Raw genomic sequence first — 13,560 nt, 5'->3', positions numbered from 1 at the left:
ATGATTATACTGTTCAGGTTATATGTGGGTGTCTTGTCCTAGCCTTGTCACTACTTCACCGAGGTTAGGCTCGATACTTACCAGTACATATGGTCGGTTCTACTGATATTACATTCTGTACTTTCTGTGTAGATTTTGATACCGACTCAGGTTGATCGAGATTTGCTACTGGTCCGCTGTCCGGAGACTCAAGGTAGATCTGTCGGCGTTCACAGATCTTGAAGTCCCCCGTCTATCCTTTATGTCTTACTATTTTCTTTCATTCAGACAATTGTATTTCCTTCAGACCATTACTTGTTGTAAATTCTAGAATGCTCGTGAATTGTGACTCCAAATCCGGGTAGTAGTAGTTAATACAGATTTATGATATTCCGCACTTGTTATATTTCGTTGTAGTTAATTAATGTTAATTACTGAATGGAAATAAGAAATTGGTAAATGATTCTCTAACGTTGGCTTGCCTAGCAAGTGAAATGTTAGGTGCCATCACGGTCCCGTCGGTGAAAAATTTCGGGTCGTGACAATAACTTTTATTTATATACAATAATTACATAACCATACTATCTACTATAAACAACAAAAATTAAAATATTTTCATTTCTACAGATTCATCACCGATTACATGACTTGTTTCTCCTTCCGGGAGTGCAAAGTAATCAGCTACATCCAAATGTATGAAATCTAAATTATCTTCAGAAATAAAATTTGCTTCAATATTTTTCTCTGTCTTCTTCAGGGAGGCTTGATATAGCTCAACCAGGTGCTTTGGCGTATGACAGGTACGTGACCATTGCCCTTTTCCTCCACATCTACAACATGCATTTTCTGCCTTTGCTGCTTGCACCGCTTCATGCTTTTGTTCCTTCCTTTTCTACTGCTGGGGTGAGGAGGGTTCTTTGGTGCATTATTATTACCATGATTAGTGTTTCTTCCCCGACCACGGCCATAACCACGACTGGGGCTACGTCCTCTTCCATGCTTAGCTTGGTGGAAGTTTATCTCATTTACTTCAGGGAATGAACAAGAACCTGTAGGTCGGCTTTCATGGTTTTTCATTAATAGCCCATTATGTTGCTCGGCTACAAGAAGATGTGAGATAAGTTCAGAATACTTTTTGAATCCCATCTCTCGATATTGCTGCTGCAGGAGCATATTCGAGGCATGAAAAGTGGTGAAAGTTTTTTTTTAACATATCATGATCAGTAATATTATCACCACATAGTTTCAATTGGAAAATAATTATGAACATAGCAGAATAATACTCACTGATAGATTTAAAATCTTGTAGCCTTAGATGAGTCCGATCATAACGTGCCTGTGGAAGAACGACCATCTTCAGGTGGTCATATCTATCTTTCAAATTATTCCACAGTATGACTGGATCTTTAATAGTGAGATATTCCATTTTCAAGCCTTCATCAAGGTGATGGCGTAGGAATATCAATGCTTTGGCACGGTTTTGGTTTGATGCTTGATTTTTGTCCTTGATGGTATCTGCTAGACCCATCGCATCAAGATGAATTTCAGCATCAAACACCCAAGACATGTAGCTTTTACCCGATATATCCAGGGCTACAAATTCAAGTTTAGAAAGATTTGATATTATTTAGAAAAAGAAAGTTCGTACCTCTGATACTTTCAAAGTATTTGCACGAGATGGCAGAGTCTCGTACTGATAACGTGTTACAAAATAAAGACTGTAAATTAAAGACAAGTATAGAGAGAAACTGATATATTATTCAAACTTCAAACTTATGTACATAATGAACTGAAATTTTCTCTATTTATAGAAGAAAGCAAGCTGATGTGTAAGCTGCTATTGTATCAGATATAGATAATCTTTTATCGGGTGTGATGTTTATCCATGACAGGATATTGAAAGGATAAACTTCTTCATAAAACTTATTTCTAATAGAGTACTAAATAGATAAATATATTTATGTCAGAGTCTCGTATAAATAACCTTCTTCAGGCTAACATACAAAATATAATATAGTTATAACAATCACAAATTTGTTTCTTTTTTCATACTAGCGGATTCTTAACTCAAAAGTCAAAGTCGTCGTCAGAAAAATTCAGATCCATAGACTCAGAATTCTAGGAGAAGGGACAATGGAAAAGAGTTCTCACTTTCTCAAAGCAAACAGACACTTTCTTCAGTGTCTGAAATTAGACACTGAACAAAACACAACACAGTACTCCTTAATCCTGTTAACTAACTAACCAGGTCTAGCTTTCATTCTTGTCAAATTAAGACACTGTTCAGCTCTGAGCAATGCTCTCTACAGTTCGATCCCTTCCTATTTTCATTATCTGCTCTTGTTTCCTCGCATACCCTACTCTTGGCAAGGTACAATCTTGAAACTCTTTCAAGTAGAATGAACAATTGGAATTGCATTAGTTAGCTTTTCAAATTTTATGGATTTTCTGGTTTCGCTTCTAAAAGACAAATTATTCAATATTTGAATGTAATGAGTCCAAATGGAGCAGAATGGATATAGGGATTTATATTGTCAGCTAGTAACTAACTAGCCTTAGATTGTGGCATAGTTGATTAATCATATACTATTTTTTTAATCTATTACCAAATTATTAGGCTATGCCACCTCTTAGCTGCAAGAAGGATGCTCTCAGTTAGAGACTTCTGTTTGAAACTTTTATCTCTCTCCTTTTCCTCTTCCCCTTATTTTGTGGTTGTACAGGGTAAAATATGTTATGATACGTGGCCGTCCAAAAAAGGACACGTGGAACCCAAGACGTGGATTGGCCAAAGACCGAAGGCAACTGTTTCGTTTATCGCCGGAAAAAATAACGCTTATAAAGATGTGATAAATGCTCTTCGCCCGGCAACATTTAATAAAGAATATTCCGTGGCATTAATAGCGATTACCTGTTATAGTGAAATTTGGCATTTATGTTCACCGTTACATCTTTATCAATGACCCTCATAATTGACATTAAAGAAGGGCACGATCCTAGGACCTCCTTCCCTAGGCATAACTATAAATAGTGAGCTCAGTTATCATTATAAATGACACGAATTTTCTGGCAAACTTACGCTACATTTTATACAAAGCTTAATACAATCTTATCTTCTTGCTTTTTGATTTCGTTGTTATTGTGCCCGGAAACCCTGTTCCCGAATATGTTGCTTCTGCTGTTTCGTCTACATCATAAGGCTAAGTATTGCATAATTCTTCGATTATTTTATTATTTCAGGATCAAATTAATTCACTTGTCTAGAAACCACGTATAAATTCAACTGTACCGTTTTACGGGTAAACATTGGTTACTTTGTTATAGCACTTTTTCTTAGACAAAGAAGGTTTTTTAGTTGTGCTAATTATTGTGGTATTACACCTATTTATCGGATGAAACTTTGGAAATGTTTGAAAGCGCATGTTATACTTATAGATACTTAATAGTGACACCGATCCAAATTGAATTTATGCCTGGTAGATGTACAATAGATAATATATAGTTGCTAAAAGATTGATAAAGATTTATAGGGAAAGGAAAAGCGATCTTTAGATGGAGTATTATTTATTGACCTAAAAAATGCATATTATAGAGTGTTAAAGAAAGCCCTTTGGTTGGTGTTGGAGAGAAAGGAATTCATACCAAATACATAAATGCAGTAAAAGATATGTAAGAAGTACCCATCACAAGTTTGAGACAGTGTTAGGAGATATAGAGGAGTTTCGCCTAACCATTGTTTGTTTAAGGATCTACCTCGAGCGTATAATTTTTTGTCATAGTTATGGGTGAGCTAACCAATTGTATACAAGATGAGGTTCTATCGCGCATGCTTTTATTTGTAAGACATTGTGTTAATTGATGAAACTAATCAAGGAATCTACCAAGATTTTGAACCATACATCTTGTTTCACCACTTCCACGACTCACCATGATGAATCATGGTGTAATGTATAGAACCTAACGAGTCATTCTTAAGTTAGTCGAACCACCAATATTAACTGTGCATTTAACACTTGCAAAAATCTGGTTTATGAATTATCTAATGGATGGACGTCTTTCTGCTGTTTTGCAGTATCAAGAAGATGATCCTGTCACTCTATGGGTAAACAAGGCTGCACCATATAATAATCCACAAGAGACCTACAGTTATTATAGCCTTCCATTTTGTCGTCCTGCTGATGGTGATCATAAGTGGGGTGGCCTCGGAGAGGTTCTTGGAGGAAATGATCTTATTGATAGCCGAATTCACATAAACTTTAAGAGTCAGTTCTTCAATTTTTTACAATGGAGCTTTATACTTAAACGCTTCCTCTTACAATTAGCCATTTTTTCCCAACAGGAAATTTGGAGAAAAGCTCAATTTGCAAACTTAAATTGGATGCATCAAAAGTGGCACAGTTTAAGTATGCAATTGACAATTCGTATTGGTTTGAATTTTTTATGGGTACAGTGCTTCATGACATTTCTCCATGATACTGTCAATTCTTTTCAACAGTTGTCGGCTTACCTGCTATTTAAAGTGTACTAACTTCTAAGCTTCTCTCTCTTTGTAACCTCCGTTTTGGATTATGACTTGTGACTTCCTGGCTTCAGATGATTTGCCTATATGGGGTATGTCCTTAGCTAGTTTATCTCGAATGTTTCTGATTACCATGGACAGTTATAACATAAATAAACACTCACTTGGAATCAGGTTTCGTGGGCGAGGTGCATTCTGACAGAAATCAAGATATCAAGCATGTAATCTACACACACAAGAATCTTCTTATTAAGTACAATGGAGACCAGGTAGGCACTTTGTTTTTAGTTCTTAATGCCTTGTGGCATGTCAATGATCTGCAATATAGTGTTGATAATCTAACTCTAATCTAAGTCCTTTAGATCATTTCTGTCCAACTGTATCAAGAGAGCCCAAAGCCATTGGAGGAAGGAAGGGTCTTGGACATGACATATTCTGTTAAATGGGTCCCAACAAACGTTACTTATGCACGACGTTTCGATGTTTACCTGAATTTCACCTTTTTTGAGAACCAGGTACATGCCAATCTACTAACCTATTATATTAGGTACTTAAGTGAGCTTTTAGTGGGGTATTGATCAGAAATCAATGAATATGATTATGCTTCATCAACATTGAATATTTTATTGGCATTGTTTATTGATGATATGCTAGCATGTGGTACCATAGATATCAGTACCATGCACTTGCTGACTTTCATAATGGTTTTTTCATGGAAGAATTTGATTAAAACAACAAAAATACTGCGGCAGCAGTTACTGCAGTTTTATGCTCTATCAACTTGTGGAGCCAATGGAGGTCTGGACCACAGGAAGCTATTTTGTGAACTGAAAATGTATCTATAGGAGAAATCCATATTCCCTTCTGTTAGTTTTTTTAAAACATGTTTGGAGAGACTGAGGCATAGTAGTAGTAGCAGTAGTTGTTAAAAGAGAGACCTTTGGCAACAAAAGTATTTCTGCTTATAAATGTCACATATTTACTTCCTTTTGGCTTTCTACGAGGCAAATGAATTTTTTCCAAAACTTAGTAATATTTCGGGTTCTCATTGAAGCAAAATTCTAAGGAGAAAGCAGATAAAAAGCTTAGGCAGTTAGTCCCCATTAACTCCTTATAGCTCTTCGTGTTCTCAGCTCCTAAAACGTCTTGTTTCTTTTGCAGATTCATTGGTTCTCTGTTTTCAATTCCATCATGATGGTTATTTTCCTCACTGGGTTGGTGTCTATGATTTTGATGCGCACTCTTCGCAATGATTACGCAAAATATGCTCGTGCAAATGATGACATGGAGACTCTGGTAAAGCTTTTTTTTCCTCATTTCACGTATTTGCATGAACCTATGTCCAATGCAGTGGCGTAGCCACATACAGTGAAGGGTGTTGAGTTGAACACCCTTCATCGGAAAATTATACTAGTTTTACAGAAAATTATATTATATATAGATTAAAATTTACTTTTTATAAATATATATTAAACCTTGAATACCCTTTGTGACATTTCTAGCTTCGCCACTAGTCCAATGGCATATCCTTACTAGAAAATTACTAATTTCTGGTGTTTGGTTGGTTGACTTCTTATATAGGAAAAGGATGTACATGAAGAGTCTGGTTGGAAACTCGTCCACGGTGATGTCTTCCGACCTCCAGAAAATTTGGCTCTGCTTTCAGCAGTTGTCGGGACTGGTGCTCAGCTTTCAACACTTGTTCTCCTTGTCATTATATCTGCCATGATTGGAAATTTGTACATTGGGTATGTTTGCTACCTGTGCTACTCATCATACAAACCAGATCTGAAAATTTTGGTTCTAGACAGTAGAGACTGCATTTCTTCCGTTTTTTTAACCGTTAGGTTTTCTGACACTCAGTAACCAAATGATCTTCATCCCCTTATCTGAATCAGTCCAACTATGTGTTCTTTGTAATCAAATTGTGTTGATCATCTTCTATTTGAATACTAACTACTATATGGATTTCCAAGTGAGTTAAAATAGCCAGGTGTGTCCTATATTTTGACTATATGATCAGCACTGCTGCATTTATAATGCTTCTTATTTATTTCTTATGTTCTTAGGAGAGGAGCAATTATTACAACATTTATTGTATGTTATGCTCTTACATCATTCATCTCAGGATATGTGAGTGGTGCCCTGTACTCTCGTAATGCTGGTATGTGCTCTTCTGCCTGATGTCTATAAGTTGTTTCCTTGTGTAGGAGAGATTAACAATTAACATAATCAAATTTGTGTGTTTAGCATATGGATCATTTATCAATTGAAGGGTTTTCTTCTTTGAATCTTTTCAGGTGAAAATTGGATAAAGTCAATGGTCCTTACAGCATCACTTTTTCCCTTTTTGTGCTTTGGGATTGGGTTCATCCTAAACACAATTGCCATATTTTATGGATCCTTACTTGCTATACCCTTTGAAACGATCGTAGTTGTTTTTATTATTTGGGCTTTTATTTCGTTTCCCCTAACTTTCTTTGGAACTGTTGTTGGAAGAAACTGGAATGGTACGCCAAACAATCCATGCCGTGTTAAGACTATCCCTCGTCCTATCCCTGAGAAACAATGGTACCTTAAACCATCTGCAATTTCTATGGTGGGAGGTCTTCTTCCCTTTGGAAGCATTTTTATTGAGATGTATTTCATCTTCTCTTCCTTCTGGACCTACATGGTAATTTTTCAATTTGGTATCTAGAAAAACATGTCGTGAGATACTTCTCGCCTGCTGCTTGTTCCTGGCATCTTTTTAGCAATATTTAGACTCGTTTGTTTTACTATTCGAACCTTCAAATTTCGGAACTTCCAAGTAACAGGATGTTATAAAATGTTCATTTATTGAGAACCTTTTTTTTTTGGCATGAAAAATACATGCTTATAATCCTGGCCAAGGTGCTACCATTTGGGATATGCATATAATATCAAAGAGCTGATTGTTTTAAAGCCTGTCATAGTTGATACATCTTCATTCATATTTGTAATTGATGGAATCTTTTGAAAGATGTCATCTTCTGTGAGTAGTTTTCTGAGTCATCTCAATTTATCTCATTTTGTTCGTAGAAGTAACAGTATACGTGTAAGTACTCGTCTTTAATTTACTCGCTCTCTATACAGCTCTGTTCTATATACATATTTCTGACACACCGATATGTGAATAACACTTTTCAAAAATGCAAGACATAACTGCACGCAGGGACACAGACTAACCTAGATGTGCGAACACACAAGAAAAATATAGTAAGAAGCATGACACAAAAGGAAAGACATCTTAGAGATGCATTAATGAATAGTCGTTTAGTTTGATTCTTTAGTAATAGGTGCTTTATATCTTCCATCTTTACTAATTTCTTCTTTCTTAGTAATTTGAATCCATATGTGAAAATTTCAGACGTGGTTAATCTTTCCTCGATGTTGCTGGAGATTCTGAAGCATTCGTCTACTTATATTTCTGTGGTGTAGCTACATTTTAGTTGAGATGTCTTTTCAATTGCTAATCCACCTTGATGATATTCTCGACAGGTATACTACCATGTGTATGGATTTATGCTCCTCGTTTTCATTATTCTGATCATCGTCACTGTTTGTGTGACAATTGTGGCAACATATTTCTTGCTGAGCGCTGAGAACTATCATTGGCAGTGGACTTCATTCTACTCTGCTGCTTCAACTGCTTGTTATGTCTACCTCTATTCCATATATTACTATTATGCAAAGACTAGGATGTTTGGTCTTTTCCAGACCAGCGTTTACTTTGGTTACACTCTGATGTTCTGCCTTGGTCTCGGCACACTATGTGGTAAGCTCTCTTAGTTGGCATACATGCATATGTGTTATTTCTCTTCCAAACAACTCTTTTTTCCCTGTCATTAACTCGAGTTTTTGGCTCGATTGTTCTGAAACTACAGGTGCTGTAGGGTATATCGGCTCTAATTTGTTCGTCAGGAGGATTTTCAGCAATATCAAATGTGATTAAGTGCCTAATACTGCACAAGAGAGGTTACTCTTTATGGAGTTTTCCGTGTTGGGTTCTACCAATCGTATGGTCAGTGATTTCAAGCTGAGCTCATGGCAATATTGATCACAATTAGATGAAGCTATACATTACATTGACCAAAACTAGCATTTTGGATCTTTCTGAGACATTGAGAATGAAATTTCACTTTGTAGAAAGTTTTTATTTTTGACCTTGTGTAGTCTATATGCTCTGTGCAAATTTCCTACACACATGTTGCCATATTGAAAGACTATTTGATGATATCGTCCTTTGGAAAAGACTGTCACTTTGGCTCTAAGCTTTTGATTCTTTTTCAGTTTTTTTTCCTCGTGGGAACTAGAACTCTACTTATATGAGCTTCACAAAGCATAGTCGGTTCCAAGTCCGGAAAAAAGAAGGTTGTAGCTAATAGGTTGACGGCAAGGTAAAAGTAGTTAGAAATAGTCTAACTATGATTAATCTTCTAAATAGAAGTCGATGATTCATATAATGGATTTCAATTAACGGAAAAAGGCTAAAACTGTCCCTCAAGTATCAGAATTGGTACAAAAATGTTCGTTCACCTATTTCAATAAAAATGCTCCTACCGTTATTTTATTGGCTCAACATTACTCTTATTACTAACGAAAAATTATGGGAAAAAAAAATTTAATTAATATCCACATGTCACCGCTCCATGGGCCTAACTTGAACCTCAACCAAAATATAATTAAACTACTCCGATATATATATATATATATATATATATATATATATATATATATATATATATATATATATATATAAATCCACCAGCGGATCCGTCGGAAATAGCAACAAATACACCAGCTCATCTCACTTGCAAATTATGGATAGAAAATCCTTTTTTTTAAACTAGATTTAGAATAGTAATCTAATCGAAAAAATTGAATCCATGATAACAAAAATAATTTCAAAAGAAGAAAATAAATACTAGTGAAGAAATTATCTAAAATATTGCCGGACTATTATTAATACATTATATGAACCCAATGGTTTTACTTGTCTTACTTTCTCTCTCTCCCCCGCTGAAACCCTAGATCTGGTTCACTATCGGAGCCTGAAAATCCCATTGCTCTGCTCCAAGTTCAAGTACTTCTTCAGAGACACTGCTAGGTAACAGAGTTTAATTGCTCATAGTCTCTACTTTCTTACCACTGAATTAATATATTACATTCCCTCTGTTTTTTTTAATAGTATTTGGTTTCTCTTTTGTAGTTACTTGATAAATTTTATTTGATTGTAAAACAGAAAAAATTTAGAAACATTGTTGTTCTTCATCTTCTAAAGTTCTTAAATAACTTGTAAAATAAAATTATTATATTTTTAATTTTACATTATTTACGGATACATATTTCCTGTTCTCTCCTATCTTATTCTTCCTCTAACCATTTTTCCCATTCACTAGCTTTTATTTTGAAATTATATAAAGGTACGTAGAGTGTCAAGTTTAATTTTACATTCCTTACGGATCAGTGTTCAGATCCAGTCATTTTTCTTGTGATTATTTTTGAATTGACTGATTTTAAAACTAACTTAAGGTTTTATTTCATCCTTTTTTGCGCTCCTTTGCTACGGGTGGGGCCTCACCAGTGGTAACAGTGACAATCCCTCCCCCCTTTGTTCGGCTTCATGGTATTTTGTGGTATTTTAGGTTAGAGTATGTGGCTATTAGCGGTGAAAGGGACGTGCGTGTGCAAACATTGAAGAACAAGTCGGGCGAGTGTCAGCAAGGGCCGGCGGGAGTTGGACGCGAACGTGCTGGGTGGCCGCAACATCGTCGTATATACCAAGACAATTCCAAGGTTCTACTCGCGGGAGTTGGTACCTCCCGTTTTCCAGTTTCCCTTTGTTGTATTAGTTAAATTACTGCCATCGTAGTTCGTATTAGTTTATTCACTGTATTAGTGTACCTATAGTTGCAACTTGTCTTCTTCGGGTTTGGGCGGTTGCCTTGTGTGTGATAGTGATTCCCCTTACTCTACCGTAGGTATAGTGGTTGTGGTCTGGGATGGTCGGGTGAGGTCATGTCCTCGGGGGGAACAGGGGTGGGGCGGGAGGTAGGGCAGGGGTTAGGGGTGGGGCGGGAGGCACTGGAGGTAAAGGGAACAAAGGTGTCTATAGGTTGAGAATTGGGTCATGGAACGTAGGTACATTGACGGGTAAGTCTATAGAGTTGGCGAACATCCTCCAGAAGAGAAGGGTCAATATAGCGTGTGTCCAGGAGACAAGATGGGTAGGGCTAAGGGTATAAACTTTGGTACTCAGGAGTCCAGAAAGGTAAGAATGGAGTGGGCATCTTGGTGGATAGGGAACTTAGAGAATCTGTGGTTGAGGTTAGACGAGTGAATGATAGATTGATGATTATTAAGTTGGTGGTTGGAGAGTGCACCCTAAACGTCATTAACGCCTATGCGCCGCATGCGGGCCTAGATGAGGAGGCTAAACGGCGCTTATGGGAGGGGTTAGATGAGATTGTGCGCCAGGTTCCGCCTGCTGAGAAGCTATTCATAGGAGGGGATTTCAATGGGCATATTGGGTCAACCGCAGGTTGTTATGGCGAGCTACATGGAGGCTTCGATTTTGGGGAGAGGAACGGAGGAGGTACATCACTGTTGGACTTCGCTAAGGCTTTTGGGTTGGTGATTGCGAACACTAGCTTTCCAAAGAGGGAGGGGCATTTGGTTACTTTTCAAAATGCGGTGGCAAAAACTCAGATTGACTATCTCCTCCTCAAGAGGTATGACAGAGGGTTGTACAAGGATTACAAGGTGATTCCGGGTGAGATACTCGCGATGCAACATAGGCTCTTGGTGATGGACATTAGTATTATGTTAAAGAGGAGGAAAAGGTCTGCTCGAGGAAGACCGAGAATCAGATGGAGAGCCTTAACTAAGGATAAAGCCCAAGAGTTGGAGGGGCGGTTGTCGGCTATGGGAGCTTGGAGGAGCAGTGGTGATGCGGGCACTATGTGGTCAGCGACATCAGACTATATTAGAGAGGCTGTGAGAGAGGTGTTAGGGGTCTCGACGGGCGTCTCTGGTGGGCACAAAGGAGACTGGTGGTGGAATGAAGTGATCCAAGGTAAAGTGGAAGCGAAGAAGGCGGCGTACCTGAATGTAGTGGGGAGCATAGGTGAGGAGGAGAGGCGAGCGTGCATGGAGAGGTATAAGGTAGCTAGAAAGGAGGCTAAACTGGCAGTCATGGAAGCTAAGACTGCGGCTTATGGTCGTATGTACGAGGAACCGGAAAAAAAAGGTGGAGAGAAGAAGTTATTCCGGCTGGCCAAGGTGAGAGAGAGGAAGGCTCGGGAACTAATATTTATTGCTGTGAAGATTTACCTATAAATGTTTCACCTCTTCATATTTGGCGTCTTTTCACATCTTCACGGACTCTTACTTGCCTTGCGGTAACCCTTCTGTACCAGGGATAATTTAATTCCTTACATACAAAGGTGACACCTAGTGTAACTGGCATACTTAATCCCTTAAGCTTAACTCTGCTCCCAGCGCTTGTTTTAGGGAAGCATCTTCCTGAATGACCTTTAAAGGTTATTCTTCTGTTATCCATTCAATTATCGCCAGAACGTGATCTCTGAAATTCTAACGATGTCAACTATTATCAAATTATTTGGTCCCGAATTCATGTTCAATTTATCTTATTCACTAGCCGATACTAATTTCTATTACTCCGGGGTCTAACTTTTCCTTTTGGTAATCACATATGAGTCACCAACTCATTTCTCGAAATGGGGACATGACTTTATGTCTTATACTCTTTTATTGTCTCACGGCCTGTAACATATTGTCTTTTCCTTCACTTGACTATAGAATCTGTAGTCCCGTCATATTTGATTTACCGTTATCATTCATTTATCACATCTTACTCATAATGCTTCATTTAATTTCTTCTTATTCTCCTGCTAATATTTCTGTCTATCACCTTATTATGAAAACTTCTTCAAAACATTCTTTCATTTTTAGCCCCCTTGATTCAACTCACTGGCTCTTCGGGTCGCCTAACACTCTCTCTTTACTAGGGACGAGAGCCATACAAAGATAAATATTTATCCTTTCTAGGATTCCAATGTCAATCTTCTGAAATTTCTGAACATTCCAGTATTCACATCTGATTGTACTATTCTAGAGTGCACAATCTGGGTATCTCACAAGAGAACCATTACCACGTTTGCAATATTCCTCAAAAATGTGAGCTAATGATAACAATCCATCTACAATTTTGGGTTACTTTAACCCCAGTTGGATGCTGATATCCCATTCCTCTCTTAATTTATATTTGTTAGCTCCCACAGAGCATAACTGAAATGGGTGTTGTCAAGTAAATATATCTTTGTTATTGTTGAAAGTAACTCAGAATGCTTATATTTCTCTGCCTGAATTGTAAATACAGATAATCTTCACTAACTGGGTACATCGTATCCTTCTTCACCTAGCTTCTTTTACTTGTTGAAACTTGTATCTACCTTCTGATTCTCTTGTTGATTTTTACCATAGGGGTAGATAGATATTCATGCCTTAGGGCTCCTTATCAAGAGGCTCACGCGTCGTAGTACACACATATCTATTGAAGGCCTTACATTTACTCATCATAAGCATGACACAAAATCGAGTTCCTCTGACTCAACTCTTCTACAGCCACATTCAATCTCTTACCAATTGTCTTTCTGGATGTAGATGTCGTTGTATAACGAATAAAATAGAATTTAGGAATTTGAATTTCTTTCAACTGAGCTCTACCACACGATCTAGATAAAGAAGAAAGAGTGACAGTCCTAAATGCCCTGTAGCCTCCTGCTTATAAGTGTGGTACACAACACACCCATAAACAAGACTCTACTAGACACGGCTTGTAGACTCCCTAGGACAGAACTACTCTGATACTACTTTTGTCATGACCCAAACCGATGGGCCATGACGGGCACCCGGTACCTTACTCAACCGAGTACCAATATAACGTATCTTTCGTATCATACTATCATAGGTAAATGAGCCTGGGAGGCTGTCATGAGATAAGTAGAATAAAACATGAG

At 37.5% G+C, this 13,560-nt stretch overlaps 1 protein-coding gene across 1 annotated transcript; it reads left to right on the top strand.

Annotated features, from left to right (window-relative positions):
* Positions 1-2,139: 2,139 nt before the first annotated feature.
* On the top strand, positions 2,140-8,770 carry LOC104120984 (transmembrane 9 superfamily member 1-like). The gene is made up of 12 exons (XM_009632867.4): positions 2,140-2,350; positions 4,052-4,241; positions 4,319-4,423; positions 4,573-4,590; positions 4,673-4,767; positions 4,861-5,013; positions 5,660-5,794; positions 6,080-6,246; positions 6,568-6,662; positions 6,799-7,172; positions 8,018-8,294; positions 8,404-8,770. Exons 1-12 carry the CDS (start codon positions 2,276-2,278, stop codon positions 8,469-8,471), a joined length of 1,752 nt encoding a protein of 583 aa, XP_009631162.1. The 5' UTR covers positions 2,140-2,275; the 3' UTR covers positions 8,472-8,770.
* The last annotated feature ends 4,790 nt before the right edge of the window (positions 8,771-13,560 follow it).

Source organism: Nicotiana tomentosiformis, chromosome 6, assembly GCF_000390325.3.
Source record: "Nicotiana tomentosiformis chromosome 6, ASM39032v3, whole genome shotgun sequence".
NCBI classification, from domain to species: Eukaryota; Viridiplantae; Streptophyta; class Magnoliopsida; order Solanales; family Solanaceae; genus Nicotiana; species Nicotiana tomentosiformis.
This window is presented reverse-complemented; position numbering and strand designations above follow the sequence as displayed.

What these genes read in the sequence shown, in the direction of transcription:
- LOC104120984 (XM_009632867.4), top strand. Translation starts at nt 2,276, where the DNA reads ATGCTCTCTACAGTTCGATCCCTTCCTATTTTCATTATCTGCTCTTGT. An exon ending in TTAAGTACAATGGAGACCAG is followed by an intron (nt 4,768 to 4,860) that starts GTAGGCACTTTG and finishes TAAGTCCTTTAG; the next exon opens with ATCATTTCTGTCCAACTGTA. An exon ending in ATTGGAAATTTGTACATTGG is followed by an intron (nt 6,247 to 6,567) that starts GTATGTTTGCTA and finishes TTATGTTCTTAG; the next exon opens with GAGAGGAGCAATTATTACAA.